The sequence below is a fragment of the Paroedura picta genome, chromosome 2 (assembly GCF_049243985.1).
Source record: "Paroedura picta isolate Pp20150507F chromosome 2, Ppicta_v3.0, whole genome shotgun sequence".
Classification (NCBI taxonomy): Eukaryota; Metazoa; Chordata; class Lepidosauria; order Squamata; family Gekkonidae; genus Paroedura; species Paroedura picta.
This window is the reverse complement of record NC_135370.1, coordinates 182,612,654-182,632,660: the sequence shown is the minus strand read 5'-3', so window position 1 is coordinate 182,632,660 and position 20,007 is coordinate 182,612,654. Positions and strand designations below refer to the sequence as shown.

At 53.2% G+C, this 20,007-nt stretch overlaps 1 protein-coding gene across 8 annotated transcripts in view; it reads left to right on the top strand.

The window, feature by feature from the left end:
• The window catches only part of NIN (ninein), a 114,318-nt gene that overhangs the window by 9,882 nt on the left and 84,429 nt on the right, over positions 1-20,007 (top strand). For all 8 annotated transcript variants that reach the window (XR_013228623.1, XM_077324074.1, XM_077324076.1 and 5 more), the window contains exons 2-3: positions 1,517-1,723; positions 13,731-13,812. Coding sequence is in view for 7 of the 8 variants with exons in the window: in XM_077324074.1 (XP_077180189.1) it covers positions 1,517-1,723; positions 13,731-13,812 (289 nt within the window). In the remaining variant the exon portion in view is untranslated. The remainder of the gene's footprint in view (positions 1-1,516; positions 1,724-13,730; positions 13,813-20,007) is intronic.

Here is a 20,007-nt window from a genome sequence, read left to right as displayed (position 1 = left end):
GAGATTACTACTCTTCAGGGAGAATTCACACCTCACATTTACACAACAAATAAAACACAATACTACAAGGAGAGCATCTTTGTGGAAATGGCATGCTTTTTTTGGGGGGTGATTTCACAGAGAACTTGATTGAAGTCTTCTTAGTCTGGTTTCTCTTTGCATGGCATGGGATTCAAGTCTACTAGGATCTTAGAGACCAAGAAGATTTTGGGGGGCATTCACGTTTGAGCCTGCCCTTGGCTCTCACCTGGAGATTACAGCCGGTACAGAAAGCGGTCCCTCACTAGGTCATCTTGGAAGACCCAGGTCCAGTCTCTGCTGATGCATCTGCATTGGTTGCCAGGCTGTTTCCGGATCAAGTTCAAGGTCTTGGTTTTGTACCTTTAAGGCTCTAGCAGCTTGGGTCCTACCTACCTGCAGGACCGCTTACCTCCCTATGCCCTGCAGGTATGAATTTGCTGATGGGCCCAGGAAGCACGCCTGGCCTCGACCAGGGCCAGGGCCTTTTCGGTCCTGGCCCCTCCCTGGTGGAATGAGCTTCCAGGAGAGCTGCAGGCCCTGTCGGAACACTCAAGGTTCTGCTGGGCCTGCAAGACGGAGCTCTTCCACCAGGCGTTTGGTTGAGGCTGGGCATGATAAGTACCGGGGAATTCAGACACCCCCCCTCCCGGTATTCTACATAGACCCAGTGTTCAAATCTCCCCTGCTTTCTTTTTACACCCCCAACTGCCCCATTCCCATTGAGTCAACTGCACTAGAGGCTAGGGAGATTTTCTGGTTGTACCACTTTCTTGATGTATTACATTGGTTTTTGTATTTTTTTTAGGGTGTTTTATTGTTGTGTATTTGTTTTGTGGCTGGCTTCATCTCTTGTGGCTGCTGTTTTGTGGCTGCGCCCGCCATGCTGTATTAGAACTCCAAAAGTGCCCACAGGCTCAGAAAGGCTGAGGACCCTTTATAGAAACTATTTTGACTTTAAACAGGCATACCACAGACAAGAGCCACTTGTGGCGCAGAGTGGCAAGGCAGCAGACATGCAGTCTGAAAGCTCTGCCCATGAGGCTGGGAGTTCAATCCCAGCAGCCGGCTCAAGGTCGACTCAGTCTTCCATCCTTCCAAGGTCGGTAAAGTGAGTACCCAGCTTGCTGCTGGGGGGTAAGTGGTAATGACTGGGGAAGGCACTGGCAAACCACCCTGCACTGAGTCTGCCATGAAAACGCTGGAGGGCGTCACCCCAAGGGTCAGACATGACTCGGTGCTTGCACAGGGGAGACCTTTACCTTTTACCACAGACATCAAATATTGCAAGAGTCCCTGCAATTTGGGTCTTTTTTCTCTTGGGGTTTACAAACTTTTCTTTTTACCTGCATGCATATATGTTGTTGTCCCTCCGGAGGACCTGGTTGGCCGTTGTGTGGGACAGGAGGCTGAACCAAAGGGATCGCTGCTCAGATCCAGCAGGGCTCTTCTGGTGTTCATGTCTGTGATTGTGTGTTCTCTCTTTCTTGCTCCCCAGCTGGGCACGGTGGGCTATGGGATGGACGAAGCTGAGCAGGACCAGTACGAAGCCCGTCTCAAGGAACTCTTTGACAGTTTCGACCTCACCGGCTCGGGCTCCCTGGGGCGAGAGGAGCTGACCGACCTCTGCCACGTTTTGCACTTGGAGGAAGTTGCTCCGGGGGCCCTCCAGCAGACGCTCCTGCAAGACAGCCTCCTTGAGAGGGTAAGGGTGGTGGAACAACCAGGCATCGTCGGGTCTCTGGGAGATGTGGGTTCCACGGTTGGCCTTCCCAAAAGGGAGAAAGTCCAAGTATTATCTGGCCATCAACTTGACCTTCTTGAATGCCCTGTGCAGAGGGTGGGAGTGGAGATCTAGGTGCCCCCTCCCCCCGGCGTGTGCCCACACACACATACACACACACACACACACACACGTGCATGCACCTGAAATCTGTGACGCTCAGCAGCTGTTGCATGAAGGGCTTCCAAAGGAGCTTTAGTGCTTGAAATGGCAAAATCCTCTTTTTTCTGGAGGCTGGGGAGGGAGGGCGATGTTGGATGTCTCTGGCCTCCCTGGGGAGAAAATCCTACATCTTGAAGGGCTCACGGACTTGCACCACGCAAAGAAAAGCAAAAGCGGTGGAAAATAATGAGCAGGTCTGAACTGGGACGCGTCTCTTTTGTTGTGCTAATGAAGAGGCTCGCGGGTAGATGCTTCATCCTCAAACTGGGTCCCCGAGATGCATCTGAATGTCGTGGAGCAAACTTTCCAAGCCAGCAGTTCAATTGGCCTCTGACTACGCCTCGTAATTCCTGCATATTGATTTACTTTTCTCCTTTGAGTCCAGATGGGAGAGGCGCTAGTTGTCAATGAATTGTCGAAGCCTTTCACAGCCAGAGTCAACTGGATGTTGTGTTTTTTTCCGGGCTGTGTGGCTGTGATCTGGTAGTTTTAGTCCCTGACATTTTGGCAGTAACTGTGGCCAGCATCTTCAGGGGAAGGAAACAGCAAGATGGGAATCTCTCCATGCCAAAATATGGAGAGTGAGGAACAGTTGCTGGGCATTTTATTTACTTCTCTGTGTGTTTGTGAATAATGCATCATATTCCTGTCTTTTCTGGGAGTCTCCCAGGGGATATTCTGGAACTAGTAAGCATTTTTCTGTTGTCTGTGTAGAGTTCATTAGCAAGTCCATTAGGAAGTGTTTTTTTTCCTGTGTCTGTGGAGTTCATTAGCAAGACCGTTAGGAAATGTTTTTCCTGTGTCTGGGTGGAGTTCATTAGCAAGTCCGTTTGGAAGTGTTTTTCCTGTGTCTGGATAGAGTCCATTAGTTATCGCTCCTGGGGCTTAACTGGCACCCACCCAATAGCATGGAGAGAGACCCTTACAGTGTGCCAAAAACCATCCTCTGCATGTTTTGTGCATCTTCATGCACAGGCCATGCAGCACCCTGGCAGTGGGGTCAGTACTGTTCATGGTCATTCACTGCTGAAGTCCTCTAGCATCCTACCCACAAGGGTTCAGTGGTCCAGGTTGTGGCAGTTAGCTAACTCTTGTGGCCACTTGAAGCACTGTGCTTGCATTTGAAAGCTCCTACTCTGCATTAAACTCTGTGGATCCTAAAGTTGCCGCTGGACTTGAAACTCTGTTTTTTTGGTCCCATCGGCGTGCCTTTCTTTCAGACCATTGTAGCCCCAAACATTTTGCCATGCCTGTATCTGTTTTTGTTCTCTTTCCCTAGGTAAAGGTATCCCCTATGCAAGCACCGGGTCCTGTCTGACCCTTGGGGTGACGCCCTCTAGCGTTTTCATGGCAGACTCAATACGGGGTGGTTTGCCGGTGCCTTCCCCAGTCATTACCATTTACCCCCCAGCAGCAAGCTGGGTCCTCATTTTACCGACCTCAGAAGGATGGAAGGCTGAGTCAACCTTGAGCCGGCTGCTGGGATCGAACTCCCAGCCTCATTGGCAGAGCTTCAGACTGCATGTCTGCTAAGTCTCCTTAAACTCATGGAGTAAGGGGGAGGGGGTCTCTATATATTTTTAAAAAGAAAAGATCCATATCCACCAAGAGAATACAAAGTGGGAAAAAGAGGCATTGCACCATTGTTATGAAAACAGCCCAGGCTCTGAGGACAAACACCTGAGAGCTTTGACTCACAAAAGCATACACCCTGGAAAATCTTTCATCTCTGAGGGAGGCTTTCTCAGCCAGGTTTTTATGAACCCCCGAAGTTGAGAGCCAGTTTGGTGCAGTGGTTAGGAGTGCGGACTTCTAATCTGGCATGCCGGGTTCGATTCTGCACTCCCCACATGCAGCCAGCTGGGTGACCTTGGGCTCACCACGGCACTGAGAAAACTGTTCTGACCGAGCAGTGATATCAAGGCTCTCTCAGCCTCACACAGCTTGCTGGGGGGTAAACGGTCATGACTGGGGAAGGCACTGGCAAACCACCCCGTATTGAGTCTGCCAAGAAAACGCTGGAGGGCGTCACCCCAAGGGTCAGATATGACTCGGTGCTTGCACAGGGGATACCTTTACCTTTAATATATTTTTAAATATATTTTTGAATCCCACGTCTTCATTATTCAGTGGTGGGATTCTATTTTGGAGAGGGAAAGGAGGGAGGCCCACATGATTTGATATGCTTGTTCCAGCCTCAGCTGCACACCTGGCAGAAAAGCGCTGTTTTACAGTTCCTCGTGGTACTGGAACAGTTCCGTCAGGTCCCGGGTCTCAGCTAGCATCCGATTCCGCCAAATTTGGAGCCAGGGCCGAAAAGACCCTGGCTCTGGCTCTGTTCAAGGCCGGACACACTTCTTTCTTTTGCCCTGCTCGGCTGCCACCTTCCTTTCATTTCCACCCCTGCCCCCAACTGAGTTGAGGTTCGCCTCCCTTAATCATCCTTTTGAGATCCGGTCACGGTGAAATGGCTTCGTGTGATGCAAACAAACCGCAGCCATCTGTTCTGGGTGCAGCTGCCTGCTCAAGATGGGATTGAAAGCCCTAAAGGGAAAAGATTCACTTTTTCTCCCCCCTCCCCGGCCCAGCGGAGCCCCTTCGCCTTCCCCTGGAGTTCCCCTTTCTCCTTTTTAACCCTCCTTGTGAAACGCATTCCGATTGCATAACCAACAAGGACTTAACGGAGCAGATAAAATTGTCCCTCCGAGGCTTCCGCACGGGGTCTGGCAGTGGCCTTCTTTTGACACAATGGCGGCCTTGTTGGGAGAGATTCATATGCATCAGTCCACACTTTCCACGCTCCTGTCGTCAAGATTTCCCTCATTCCTCCAGGGGAGCATCTTTATGTCATTATCGATTATTTGCTTTGGCGATAGACGATCCAGTCCCCATTCTGATCATGTCTGGCAAATTAAAAGAGTCCACTGTTCATGAGGTATGGTTGCCAGCTTTGGGTTGGGAAATACCTGGAGATTTGGGAGGGTGTCAGGGGTTTGGGTTATCTTGAGCTAGCCCCAGTTCTCTTGGAACCATTCTCAAAGAGCAGCTCTCAGAATTCTTTCAGACTCACCTGTGTTGTAGGGAGAGGAAGGGAAGGTGGTTGTAATCCACTTTGGGTAGTGAAAAGCTCAATATAAAAGCCAACTCTTCTTATTCCTAATAATCCCTAACATCATCTCCCATATTTGCTGTGCAGACATAGAAACACTGTCCTACCTTATAGGCTTGTTGTGAAAGAACATGGAAATAATACACCTGAAGGTAGTTCCAAAGAGTAGCTGTGTCGTTCTGTAGAACTATATTGGTTAGATACCAGGAAAAAGAATTTTTACAGTCCAAGTAGTTCAGCAGTGGAAAGGGCTGCCTAAGGAAGTAGGGAGCTCCCCCTCACTGGCCTTCTTCAAGCAGCGGCTGGACTGATCCTTCTCCTGGATGCTGGAGGCTGATCCTGCACTGAGCAGGGGGTGGGACTAGATGGCCTGCATGGCCCCTTCCCACTCTAGGATTCTGTGGGTCTAATTCAGCATTGGAGGTGGCTGCCTAAGGAGGTGGGGAGCTCCTGCCCCAAAACGTCTTGTTTGTTTCTAAGGCACTGCTGCTCTCGAATGTAGTAAACGCACCTGACGCCTTTCACGTACTTGGCCATGCATTGTAGTCAAGGGCTAGTAGTACATTCTTAAAAATATTAGCTATGACACTTAGTTTTGTTGTGGGTCAGATTTTTGGAATATCAGCAGAGCCGGTGTTCCGATTCAGCGGCAAGGGAAACGAAAGGGGCTCCGTTGAATGGTGAAGCCGGAATTCCTCGATTCCGCTGTCAAACGTTGGAAGGTGTTCCATGGTGATAAATTTCCGACAGCCCATGTGGTGGGCTGGCAGGGAGGGGGGGTTGGCCACACCAACCCCCCCCTTCCCCGCAGGATAATTGCCGTGTGTCGCGGCCTAGTTAATTCAAGCCTCGCTTCTTTTCCAGTCGAGCTCATTTAGTTTAAATGTCAAGGTATTTTTTTTAATCAGGAAACATTCTCTCCTCTCTTCTTCTTCTTCTTCTTTTTTTTCCCCTCTCGTTCTGTTTTTGAAGACCGGCAGCATTTTGAAATATTTGTAGGATGAATGGCAGCAATTAATGTGCAAATGAGGCCGCCAGCAGAAAAGTTTTCTTCACAGAACAGGTTTACGAGGCGGCTTTTAATTACGCCGGCTTGGAGATGCGTTGCCCTGTCTCCGTGATGCATCGGATCCCGAAGACCGTGATGACCCTGGCCCTGAATTCATGGGGAGGGGGGTTTGAGCAGGACACGAGTGAGGGGCAACAGACGGTTACATGGGCATTTCTGCTTGAGGGGGGAAAGGCAGACAGAGATCATAGAATCATAGAGCTGGAAGGGACCTCCTGGGTCATCTAGTCCAACCCCCTGCACTGTGCAGGACACTCCCAACCCTCTCGCTCCTCCACTGTCCCCTGCCACCCCCTTGAGCCTTCACAGAATCAGCCTCTCTGTCAGATGGCTCTCCAGCCTCTGATTAAAAATCTCCAAAGACGGAGAACACACCCGAGGAAGCCTGTTCCACTGAGGAACCGCTCTCACTGTCAGGAACTCCTTCCGGAGGTTTAGATGGAATTTCCTTTGGATTAATTTCATCTCCTTCGTTCTGGTCCGTCCCTCCGGGGCAAGAGAGAACAACTCTGCTCCATCCTCTATATGGCAGCCTTTTAAATACTTGAAGATGGTTATCAGATCCCCTCTCAGTCGTCTCCTCTCCAGGCTAAACAGACCAAGCTCCCCCAACCTTTCCTCCTGCATCTTGGTCTCCAAACCCCTCCCCATCTTGGGATGGGACAGGATAGAGGACGAAGGATCCAGAGTGAAAGAGGTTGTCCATGTCTCTTGTTGTCTGCATCAGGTATTTGACAAAAAGGGCTTGCCAATGCTTACGCCTTGTGGAAAATCATTTGTTTGACCTTTAGCATCCTGCGAGACACGCTTTGCTGTTTTGTTTTGCTTATGAGCTCTTTCTTTGTGGATCATCCAGGTAAACTGACTGTCTGGAACGAATTGCCAGCCTGAAGTATTTGTTCAAATAATCCAGCGTGCACTTAGCATGTGGCATTTATTTATTTAGGCCTCACTTCAAGAAGGACGTAGATAAAATTGAAAGGGTACAGAGGAGAGCGACGAGGATGATCTGGGGCCAAGGGACCAAGCCCTATGAAGATGGGTTGAGGGACTTGGGAATGTTCAGCCTGGAGAAAAGGAGGCTGAGAGGGGACATGATAGCCCTCTTTACGTATTTGAAAGGTTGTCACTTGGAGGAGGGCAGGATGCTGTTCCCATTGGCTGCAGAGGAAAGGAAAGTAATGGGTTAAAACTACAAGTACAACGATATAGGCTAGATATCAGGAAAAAAATGTTCACAGTCAGAGTAGTTCAGCAGTGGAATAGGCTGCCTAAGGAGGTGGTGAGCTCCCCCTCACTGGAAATCTTCAAGCAAAGGTTGGATACACACTTTTCTTGGATGCTTTAGGATGCTTTGGGCTGATCCTGCGTTGAGCAGGGGGTTGGACTAGATGGCCTGTATGGCCCCTTCCAACTCTATGATTCTATTTTATTTATCCGATGGCCTCCGTCATGGATCCAGGAGATCTGAGGGTTGTCTGCAGCCATGCAAGGGACTTTTAGAAGTGGGTTTTTTTTCTGCAGCATGACCACTCGTGTTCCTTGGAGGAACTTACACACAAATCCTTGAGGAATCCATCCAAATATTAGGCAGGGTTGGTTTCTTTAGATGTCTTGTGGAGCCAGCGGGGGGTCGTGGTTAAGAATGGCGGCTTCTCATCTGGAGAACCGGGTTTGATTCCCTGCTCCTCCTCCGCATGCAGCCAGCTGGGTGACCTTGGGCTAAATGCACAAATCTTTACTGAGCCAAAGGGCAAAAAATCTGTTTAGAGTGCCTCAGCTCCCCCTACCCCAGGAGGTGTGAATTACATTTCAAGGATCATAGAGTGTGGTGCTTACCAGGTAAGCTGTTGTGTCCTCAAGAGGTAGAGCTTGGACCTGGGCAAACTCTTGGTAAGCCCAGCAGACGACTTGCACTGGGGATGGGCCGTGGCTCAGAGGAAGAGCCTTTGCTTGGCATACAGCAGGTCCCCGGTTCAATCCCCGGCATCTCCATTTAGAAGGACCAGGTCGGAGGGTATGGGAAAGATTTCTGTCTAAGACCCTGGAGAGTCATGGAGAGGGGCCATAAGGTAAAGGTATCCCCTGTGCAAGCACCGAGTTATGTCTGACCCTTGGGGTGACGCCCTCTAGCGTTTTCATGGCAGACTCAATGCGGGGTGGTTTGCCAGTGCCTTCCCCAGTCATTACCCTTTACCCCCCAGCAAGCTGGGTCCTCATTTGACCGACCTCGGAAGGATGGAAGGCTGAGTCAACCTTGAGCCGGCTGCTGGGATCGAACTCCCAGCCTCATGGGCAAAGCTTTCAGACGGCTGCCTTACCACTCTGCACCACAAGAGAGGGGCCATAGCTCATGTTTATTATCTTAAGAGAGGGGCCATAGCTCATGTTTATTAGGGAAGGGTTGTGGCTCAGTGGAAGAGCCTCTGCTTGGCATGCAGAAGGACCCAGGTTCAATCCCCGGAATCCCCAGTTGAAAAGATCAGGCAGGTGATGGGAAGGCTGACCTTGATAGACCAATGATCTGACAGTATAAGCAGCTTCCTGTGTTTATGTTGATTAGGGAGGGGCCGTGGCTCAGTGGAAGAGCCTCCACTTGACATGCAGAAGGACTCCGGATCAAACCCGGCCCAATGGCTGCATGGGGAGAAGGAGCAGGGAATCAAACCCTGTTCTCCAGATTAGGGGCTGCCACTCTTCACCCCTCCATCAGGCTGCTGTGGCCACGGAGAAATGGATTGGCTGTAGCTAGCCTGCGGTCTCCCGGATTCATTGGCGGGGGGAGGTGGGGCTCCCCCTGGCCCTGGGTGTTTGTCGAGCAGCTTAATGACGGCTATTTACTTGGAGGCATCTCTATGACACTCCTCACCATAGCGCCTGGGGCCTGATAGGGAGCTAAGGCTTTTAGCCGCAGATAAATTAATCCGCGAATCGCAATTGCTCATTCATTCGGAATGAGCTGGCAAGGAGCTTGCAACTTGTCCGGGCAAAGTTCCTTGTTGTTGCCCTGGAATCAGCCAGCCTTGAAGTCAGCGAGAGAAACATCTCCGGGAAAGTTCAATAAAATTTGACAGGCTGCATCTGGGTCTTTCCCCCTTCCCCTTTCCCTTTCTTCCCCCCCCCCTTTGTTTTGTTTGTAATGGGTGGTGGGAATAGTACTGAGTGTTAGCAGAGAGGCAGCGTGGTGCTGAGGCTAAGAGGGGTGGCCTCTAATTTGGAGAGCCAGGTTTGATTCCCCACTCTTCAGCCAGCAGGGTGACCCAGCTCTCTCAGAGCTCCCTCAGCCCCTCCTATCTCACAAGGTGTCTGTTGGGGGGAGGGGGAAGGGAAGGTGATCGTAAGCCACTTTGAGACTCCTTGGGACAGTGAAAAGTGGGGTATAAGAACCAACACAACGTCAGCTTGGTGTAGTGGTTAAGAGCAGAAGCTTCTAATCTGGTGAGCTGAGTTTGCTTCCAGGCTCCTCCCCATGCCGCCAGCTGGGTGACCTTGGGCTGATAACAGTTCTGATAATGCTGTTCTCACAGAGCAGTCCTGTCAGGGCTCAGCCCCACCAACATCCCAGAGTGACTGTGGAGGTGGGAGGAAGGGAAGGCAACTATAAGGTGCTTTAAGATTCTTTTGGACAGTGAAAAGCAGGGTTTAAATCCAACTCCTTCTAAATATATAGAAAAGCTGAGCACATGCAGCTTAAGAACAAAACAGATTTATTGCGGAAAAGGACATATTTTAGAGCAGGGGTAGTCAACTTGTGGTCCTCCAGATGTTCATGGACTACAATTCCCATGAGCCCCTGCCAGCAAACGCTGGCAGGGGCTCATGGGAATTGTAGTCCACGGACATCTGGAGGACCACAGGTTGACTACCCCTGCAGAGAAGAGACTATATTAGCAGGAAGGGGGAGAGAGAAAACCAGGAAAACCATAGTAAGCCATTCAGAGACAAGAAGGGAGCAATTTGAAACAGGGGGAGGTTTCTAACCTTGCCAAACTAACCAGCAGTCCCCTGCAAGGTTTTCCAGTCACCTTTCTGCCTCTTTGCCCATTTGTAATCCAACACTGGGAGGGGAGAAAATTGGAGACACGGTACATGAAGGTGCGCAGTTGTGAACAGAGGTGTTTCTGTAAGAGCAAAGTGCCCCTCTTTTGGGTTCTGGGACTAACATTCCCTTAGGCCCTGACTACCGGCCTCTCTCTGAAAGAGTATCTCCTGCTAGATAGATTTGGACATCTAGCACTTTGCATCTGCCCTGGTGTCATGCTTTTTGAGCCTTAGGGATAGAGAGTTTACCCCCTGTCCCTCCCCTTTACTGCTCTTAGGAAAGTGGGACCACAGCAGAGTTTAAATAAGCAAAGGAGGAGCAGAAAGAATGAAAAGAGAAAGGTGATATCATTAAATGCCCCCCCTCCCCTGGCACCTTACGCTTTCCATCAGAATTTTGGGGGCTATAATCTTAATTCAGACCCATTAGACCCCTGGTTCTAGGGTAGTTTCTGTGATGGAGTGGTCTGTCCTAATTCTTCAGGATTTCTTAAGTCACTTGCAATTGGTCTTATAGAATTTAGAAAAGTTTGTATTTGATTCCAACGAGGTTAGCTGCCCCGAGACCATTGTTGAGGAGGGGTGGCCAAAAAATCCAAGGAAGGAAGGAAGGAAGGAAGGAAGGAAGGAAGGAAGGAAGGAAGGAAGGAAGGAAGGAAGGAAGGAAGGAAGGAAGGAAGGAAGGCTTGTTCTAGAAGTAACTGGGGAGGAAGTAAGTCTGCAGCTCAGCAAATCAGGACACAGGAGGAGACTTTTTTAAACATCAGGAAGTTCCTAATCTGAATATCCTAATTACACATCTCCCCTGATTCTCCCTGTAGAAAATTCTTCATAAGCTGTTGAATCAGGCCCACTACAGATCTTGCACATGACAACATGAGTAAGCATCCAGCTGGAATGGGTAGCTGGGATGGCCCATCCCCGGCCGGGCCCGCTTACTTGGCTAGGTCTGTCTTGACCTTGAAGTGGGCAGAGTTCCCAGTGGTGCTGTTATCAGTCCTGGAATTTAGCATTCTGGGATCAGGGATAAATAGAAACAGACAGAAACATATGCCAGTTCAGAGTCAGAGCAGGTGGGAGTTCAACAGAGTCGTGCAGCCTGAAGTTTGTTCAGGCAGGAGTCCGGCTGGGAAGCTGGGTAGGATTCCTGATGTGTAGACGTGACGTGTGGTGCTCAGTGCCCCAGATTCAAATAGCCATGGCCAGAGAACAAGGGCAGCACCTGCAGTGTTTCACATTGGAAGTCTAGGCCCTTCAGTCTTCATCCTGCAAGGACTCAGGTGTGTCTTCTAGCCTTTGGTGGTGATAAGCAGCCAGCCCGTCCTGTCTCTATCTCTGTTGCTCAAGGGTAGAAGAAGAGTTGGTTTTTATACCCTGCTTTTCACTACCCGAAGGAGTCTCAAAGCATCTTACAATCCCCTTTCCTCTCCCCGCAACAGGCACCCAGTGAAGCAGGTGGGGCTGAGAGAGCTCTGATATTACTGCTTTGTGAGAACGGAACTATCAGGGCTGAGACTAGCCCCAAGTCACCCAGCTGGCTGCATGTACAGGAGGAAGGAATCAACCCCAACTCACCAGATTAGAAGCCCACCAAATTAGAAGCTGTTGTACTTAACCACTACACCAAGCTGGCTCTCTCCTGCTCTTGACTCCTCTTCCTCTGCTTCTTTGCTAGCCTCCGTGGGCCGACTCCTGACAGTAGCCATCTCAGACAATCTGTAGCAGTAGAAAAGAGCAAGTCTCCAGAAGCACCTTGCCGACTAAGAAAATTGGTGCCATGAACTTGCGTGACTCCCGAAAGCTCATACCCAGCCATAAATTTCCCTAGTCTTTAAAGTGCTCCTGGAGTCTTGTTCTTTTTAACTCAATGAGATGTTTGCAGAGTACAGAAATAAAAAGAGTACACACAGTCTGTAAAGGCATCAGGCCGCCTATGAACAAGAAGAAATTGTGATAATACAGCAGCTTCTGAAACTTGAAATCTGTGTTGTTGTTAGGTGCGAAGTCGTGTCCGACCCATCACGACCCCATGGACAATGATCCTCCAGGCCTTCCTGTCCTCTACCATTCCCCGGAGTCCATTTAAGTTTGTACCGACTTCTTCAGTGACTCCATCCAGCCACCTCATTCTCTGTGGTCCCCTTCTTCTTTTGCCCTCGATCGCTCCCAGCATTAGGATCTTCTCCAGGGAGTCCTTCCTTCTCATGAGGTAGCCAAAGTATTTGAGTTTCATCTTCAGGATCTGGCCTTCTAAGGAGCAGGCAGGGCTGATCTCCTCTAGGACTGACCGGTTTGTTCGCCTTGCAGTCCAAGGGACTCGCAGGAGTCTTCTCCAGCACCAGAGTTCAAAAGCCTCAATTCTTTGATGCTCGGCCTTCCTTATGGTCCAACTTTCGCAGCCATACATTGCAACTGGGAATACCATAGCCTTGACTAGACGCACTTTTGTTGGCAGGGTGATGTCTCTGCTTTTTAGGATGCTGTCTAGATTTGCCATAGCTTTCCTCCCCAGGAGCAAGCGTCTTTTAATTTCTTTGGTGCAGTCCCCATCTACAGTGATCTTGGAGCCCAGGAAAATAAAATCTGTCACTACCTCCATTTCTTCCCCATCTGTTTGCCAGGAATTGAGAGGGCCGGATGCTGTGATCTTCATTTTGTACTTCTCTGTACTTTTGTACTTCATAGAAGAACTCTGTACTTCTCTGGAATATGTTTTGCTAGAATACGCTATTAATTCTCAAAGTTGATGCTTTGTTCTCACAGCTGGGACTTCTCCCCGTTGTCCCGGCATATGGACAAAAGTTGGGTAAAAGTTTAGTCTTCCATGGGCATCCAAGGAAAATGACCAAAGAAGAGAGAGGCTAAGAGCTTCCCCCATCATGTCCTGAGATGTCCTTATCAGTTCCCCTTGGGAGTCCACACACCCCTGGGGTCAGTTCTGGTTTTCTTGTCCCCAAAAGGAAGAGAATACAGTCTGGCCTTCTGAAATCCCCCAACTTCTGCTCTTTAGGTAAGACATTCCAACAAGATGGTGTTAGATAGCAAACCTTTTGTTCTGCCCTCTTTGCATCTCTAAGCACTGGAGGCCTTTGTGCTTGGGGGGGGGATGAGTCTTTTCTAAGGGGGTGGGGGCTGTCCTGAAGGCACCAAATAAGTTCGTATCATCCCTGACATTTGAATCAAGGTGTTCTTGTTGCTCTTGGAATTGTGGGCTCAGATGAAATCCCCAGGAATTCTTGGAAGAGTTCAAGTAGTGGTTTCCTGGGGCTATTGCAGATCGGGAAAAGGATGCAGGGGGTTAAAGCTTAAATTCCTCCCCCCCCCCCCAGCACACCATGGCCCCAATCTGGCCCACCAGCACATGGGAATTGCTCTACTACTGAGCCACAGCCCCTCCCCAAATGCACTACGGGTGATCTGAATAGTAGCCTCCCCAAGCCCCACTGCAGGGAGAGGGTGTGGGTTATCAACTGGATAAAGAAATGGGATCAACAGATGTTCTTCCGGGAGCTGGAAACTTAGCATTCTTTCTTTCTCTTTAATTTAAGGTCAACTTCGACCAGTTTAAAGAAGCACTAATCCTCGTCTTATCCAGGACGTTAACAAATGAAGAGCCATTTGAGGAACCAGGTAAATCCAGTGGGGGTATTTTCTGGTCTGTTTGGATACTGGCAAAGAGCGGTTGGAGTCAGCCTGACCGTTTCCATCAGGCTGCAAGGGGGTCACAGTTTGGGTTGCCAACCTCCAGGCAGGACGTGGTGGTCTTCTAGAATTACGCTTCTCCAGGCGACAACCGATCCGTCTCCCTGGAGAAAATGGCTGCTTTGGAGGGGGGATTCTGTGGCCTTGTGCCCTGTTGAGCCCCATCCCTAGAATCTACCCCCAAATTTCCAGGGATTTAGTTGGCAACCCAATGAAGGTTGTTAACTCCAGACTGGGAAATTCCTGAGATTCGGGGGTGGAGCCAGAAAGAGGCAGACAAAGGATTTGGGTGGAGTAGATGCCGCAGAGTAAAGAAGGAGAAGAAGAGCTGTGGTTTTGTACCCCGCTTTTTCCTACCCAAAGGAGTTTCAAAGCGGCTTACAATCACCTACCCTACCTCTCCCCACAACAGACCCCCCGTGAGGTGGGTGGGGCTGAGGGAGCTCTGAGAGAACTGCGACTGCCTCAAGGTCACCCACCTAGCTGCATGTGGAGGAGGACCGGGGAATCAAACCCAGTTCTCGAGATTAGAGGCCACTGCTCTTTAACCACGACGCCAAGCTTGCCCTCCGAAGCAGCCATTTACTCCACGGAAACTGACCTCTGGAGACGAGCTCTAATCCTGGGAGATCTTCAGGATCCACCTGGAAGTTGGCAAGCCTAGCCTCCCAGCCCACTTCTTCAGGTAGAGGGGAGCTTGAATGGGTTTTTACCATGGAGAATAACCTGTATTATGTCACCCCTCAATTGTGGTTTCTCCAAGCTAAAGAGCCCTAGGGACGTGCGGTTCGGTTTGGTTCGGCCGTCTCAGTGATCACTGAAGCCCAAGGCGGTGCGTAGGAGGCCAGCACCATGGTTCGGAGACAAGGGGCAGTGGCGGCGGCATGCCAGCTGGCAGCTGCACACAGGCATGACTGTGTGCAGCTGCCGGCTGGCGCACCACCGCTACCACTGCCCCTGCTCTCTGCACCATGGCGCTGGCCTCCTACGCTCCTCCTCGGGCTTCGTTGATCATCGAGGTGGCCAAACCGAGCCGAAGCACACATCCCTAAACCCTAATTTCTCTACTTGTTTTCCGCAGGGAATGTGTCCCTTCCCCTGAAGCATTTTGTCACCCTTTTCTGCACCTTTCCCACTAATATCCTATCTTTTTTGAGAGGCGGTGACCAGAACTGTACACAAGATTCCAACTGAGGCTGCGCCGTAGATCTAGACTGGGGCTGTGTCGTGGTTCGGTCCTTGGTGGCTTGGGAACGGGACCGAACCCCGCCATCAGAGGCGCCCGCGATCACGGAGGTAGGGCATGGTGATCATAGGCAAGCCGGCAGCTGGGCGCCCCACCCGATCGTTGAGGTGGCAATGGCCGCTAAAGAACCTCAATGTCCCCCTCCACCTTTTGACAAGGGCCCGGAGATGGCCTTTTGTTCCAGGAAAATGGGCCATCAGGAACCCCGGAAAACCTCGCATATGTGCATGAGTCATGATTGTATCAGCATGTTCCCTCCGCAAGTACTGGGTGGGGCAATTCAGCCTAAGGAGGTGGGTTTTGTATAAAAGGGAGCTTCCACCTGGAGTTCGGTGGAAGCTCTTACTCCATACCAGCGGACTCCACGTTGCTGAAATAAAGCTTGTTCCTGTTGTATCGTTCACCAGGCCTGGCGTGACGTTTTCTTCAAAGGGGCACCCTGTTTTTCAGTTAGCAAGCGGGTTCCCGACATCGTAAGAGCTTCCCACCGAACTCCAGGGTCGGCATCGCATCCGAGCGCTTATCGGGACGGATCCAGAGATGGCGTTTTCAAGCAACGGGGCGGTCTCGACCCCCACGAACCCCGGGAACATGAGTTTAATGTCCCCGGGAGATTTCCTCCGAAAATCGGGGGGCCAGGAGCAGCTGTCCGGGACCCCGAGACCCTCGGCAGCGGCGGCCAAGGGAAGGCGCCGGGCCATGGGTTTCCCAAGCACGGCGGGGAGCGCGCCGAGGTCTGGGGGGTTGGCCCCAACCTGGGACACCCAGCTGAGGCAGGCGCTTCGCCCGGTAGGACCTGAGGAATCCCTAGAGGACCTGCGGCGGGCCATGGCGGACTTGGCCAGGCGCTTGCAGGCAGCTGAAGCCCGTGAGCAAGCTCGGGCCGGGCCCGGGGGGACTGGTAATACAACGGCGGAGGGGATCGCGTCGAGTGAGGACGTCTCCAGCGACGAGGACGAGCCCGGTACTGGTGAGCGGGCCCCGGACCCCGACCCGGAGCAGTTTTCAGTCCCGAGTAGGCGAGACGGCCAGCGGAGAGGCGAGATAGCAGAGGATCTCGGGGGAGCGGGTGAGCCGACGGGGCGGCGAGAGCCGGACCAACGCAGGAGCGACGTGCAAGGCAGGGAGCGGCACGGCGTCGTTGGGCAAGTTGGTAGCCGGTGGAGCGGAGCAGGACGAGACGGCGGACGCCGAGAATCCCGGATCCGGAGGGGGTCGGACTACTCTCCAAAACGTTCCCCCCCAGAGCTTAAGGCGCGTTTCGACGGGACGCCGGACGACCTCCCGCAGTTCCTCCTCCACGCGCTGACGCATGCCCGGAGGTATGGAGACCGGTATGAGGACTCCGAGGACTTGGTCTGGGGGGTGGCATCGTGTCTCCAGGGCAAGGCGGGTCAGTGGTACCTAGGGTTGGCCGAGCGCGGCGACCCGGCAACTCGGGACCTGCAGGACTTCGTGGTCGCGCTCCGCCGACGATTCCAGGACCCCCAGGCTGAGGACAAGGCAAAGAGTCGGATCAAGGGACTTCGACAGGGTACTAGGGGGGTTATGGACTATATAGACATTTTCCGGAGGGAAGCAGGCAAGGTGTTCTCCTGGAACGAGGAGACCCAAATCGAGTACTTCCGGGAGGGCCTTAACCCGAAGCTCAGGGAATGGGCCGTGATCAAGGGGACGGAAGAAGATCTGTCTACACTGGAGGGGTGGTGTTTTGTGGTCGCCAAGCTGGAAGCCAGCCTGGGTTGGGCCGCCGCACCCCCCCGGGAGGCCAAAGGCGGGTCAGCCGAGGCGCCGAGACCGGGCCCCGACAACTCTCGCCCCAAACGACCCCCGAACCCCGAGCGGGAAAGGAGACGCCGGGAAGGTCTGTGCCTGAAATGCGGGGGGTCAGGACATTTCGCAGCAGCGTGCCAACGGCAAGGGGGGGAGGACCGCGGGCTCTCCCAGGGGGGAGGTGCGACAGGCCCCCAGCAGGCACGCCGGGCGGAGGACCTCCGCAACGAACCGGGAAGCGCCCAGGCGACGGGAAAACGGCCAGGACCTGCTGTAGACGGCGCCGGGCAGCAGGTCCCGCGGTGCGAGGGAAAACCCCTGCAGCATGAGGCGCGACCTCCGAACGTGGTAATTTTAGAGCTCCGGAACCCGGAGAACGGACTAAGTTGGGTGGGGGAGGCTCTTTTGGACTCTGGATGCGACCACAGCATGGTCCACCCCCAGATAGCCCGGGCTTTGGGGCTACCGAAGCGCATTCGGAAGGTTCCCCTGGTCTTCGTCCAGATGGACGGCAGCCCGATTCAGGGGGGACCTTTCGGGGAAGAGGTGGGTCCTATCGCCATCCACATAGGGGACCACCAAGAGCTGCGGTGGCTGATCCAGGTCCCCGTAGCGGGATATCGGGCGGTGTTGGGCCTGGATTGGCTGAAGGAACACAACCCCGTGGTGGACTGGCGGGCGGGGACCCTGAAGTTCGACTTGACGGTGGGTGCACGGCATCGGGTCCCCCACGAGAATTCCAGCCACAAGAGGACGGCGGCGCGTCCCAGGGGAGCGGCGGCGGCGCAGCAGGAGAAACCAGAGCCCGAGGTCCCGCCAGAGTACCGAGACCTCGCAGCCGTTTTCAGCGAGCGGGAAGCGGACGAGCTACCCCCACACCGCCGCACGGACTGCGCTATCAACATCCCAGAGGGGGCGGTACTACCCAAAGGGCGCATCTACAAGATGAGTGAGGGTGAGCTCAAGGACCTCCGGGAGTTTTTGGATAAAAATCTGGCCCGAGGTTTCATCCGGCCCGCTTCCAGTCCCATGGGAGCTCCAGTCTTGTTCGTCCGGAAAAAGGATGGGTCCCGACGGCTGTGCCAGGACTACCGGGGCCTCAACGCCATCGCAGCGGGGAACGCTTACCCCCTCCCGCTGATCCCGGATTTGCTGGCCCGGCTGGGCAAAGGGACTCTGTTCACTAAACTGGACCTAAGGGAGGCGTACTACCGGGTACGCATCCGGGAGGGGGATGAGTGGAAAACAGCGTTTAACTGTCAATTGGGACAATTCGAATTTAAAGTGATGCCGTTCGGCTTAAGCGGGGCACCTGGGGTTTTCATGAGTCTAATTAATGAGGTGTTGCAGGACCTTCTGTTTCAGGGGGTGGTGGTTTATTTGGATGACGTCCTGATCTACAGCCAAGATCCCCAAGAGCACGTGACCCTGGTGAGGGAGGTGTTAAAGCGCCTGCTGGCAAACCACCTATACGTGAAGCTGGCTAAGTGCGAATTCCACCGTCCCTCCCTGGACTATTTGGGCTACCGCATCTCAGCCCAGGGCATAGCTATGGACCCCGAGAAGGTGCAGGCGGTGCTGGCCTGGGAAAGGCCCCGCACCCGGAAACAGCTACAAAGCTTCCTGGGGTTTGCTAACTTTTTTAGAGGCTTCATCCCCAGATACTCCTCCGTAGTGGCTCCCCTCACGGACTTGCTAGGTACCAAGGGGAGAGGTCCTCGTGCCACGCGGCCCAGCGCAGCGCTCGGCTGGAATGAGAAATCGGAGGCAGCGTTCCTGGCCCTCAAGCAAGCTTTCGCGTCTGAGCCCACGCTACTGCACGTCGACCCAACCCAGCCGATGGTGGTACAAGTCGACGCCAGCGACGCAGCAGCCGGGGCGGTTCTCCTGCAGCGAGACAAGGCGGGACAGCTGAGGCCGGCGGCCTACCTCTCACGAAAATTCGCCGAAACGGAGCGGAACTGGTCTACCTGGGAGAAGGAGGCGCTTGCGATTAAGTTCGCCCTCACCGAATGGCGGCATTGGCTGGAGGAAACAGAGGAGCCGTTCGAGGTCTGGACAGATCACAAGAATCTGGAGGCGCTCCGGCAACCGCGATCCCTGAACGCCAAGCAGATGAGGTGGGCGGAGTTCTTTTCGCGGTACAATTTCAAGCTTGGTCACATCCCCGGCAAAGAGAATTTCCTCGCGGACGCCCTCTCCCGTCTGCCGCATTATGGGGAGGGGTACGCTCCCTGCACCAGGTCCGTGTTTGGCGAGGAGCAGCTGGGACGGGGGGTCGTCACTAGGCGGCGGGCCAGGGAGGAATGGGAGCCCGACCCGGCGACCGCCCCGCTCCGAGACCGCCTAGTGGCAGCCTATGGGGCAGACGAGGAGCTGGCTGAGCTCCGGGACTCTTTGATTTTGGACTCCGGTCTCTGGCGGAGGGGGGAGGCTGTCTACGTCCCGGAAGGGCTACGACGGGAAGCCCTCAGCCTCTGCCACGATGCTAAGACCGCCGGGCACTTCGGTTTCGTAAAATCCTGGAAGTTGGCCCGGCGGCGGTTTTGGTGGCCCAGTCTGCGGCGGGACACAAAAGCTTACGTCAGTGGTTGTCCTGTCTGCCTGACCTGCAAGCCGGGGGTTGGCAAGCCGAAAGGTCTGCTGCACCCGCTCGAGGTCCCGACCCGGCCGTGGTCAGTGATCTCCATGGACTTTATAACAGACTTGCCTCCCAGCAAGGGGAAAACGGTGATCTGGGTGGTGGTAGATCTATTTTCCAAACAGGCCCATTTCATTCCTTGCGCCAGTGTCCCCAGTGCTTCACAGTTGGCTCGGATGTTCCTGGATCATGTGTTCCGACTGCACGGGCTGCCGGACAAGGTGATTTCCGATCGGGGCTCACAATTCGTGTCCCGGTTTTGGCAAGCTTTCCTGCGCCTGTTAGACATCGAGCAAGGGCTGAGCTCCGCTTACCACCCCCAGACGGACGGGCAGACCGAGCGGGTTAATCAAGTACTGGAGCAGTACTTGCGGTGTTTCGGTTCCTATCATCAAGACACCTGGGTGCCCCTGCTCCCCCTGGCCGAGTTCGCGTACAACAACGCAGACCACAGCAGCACGGA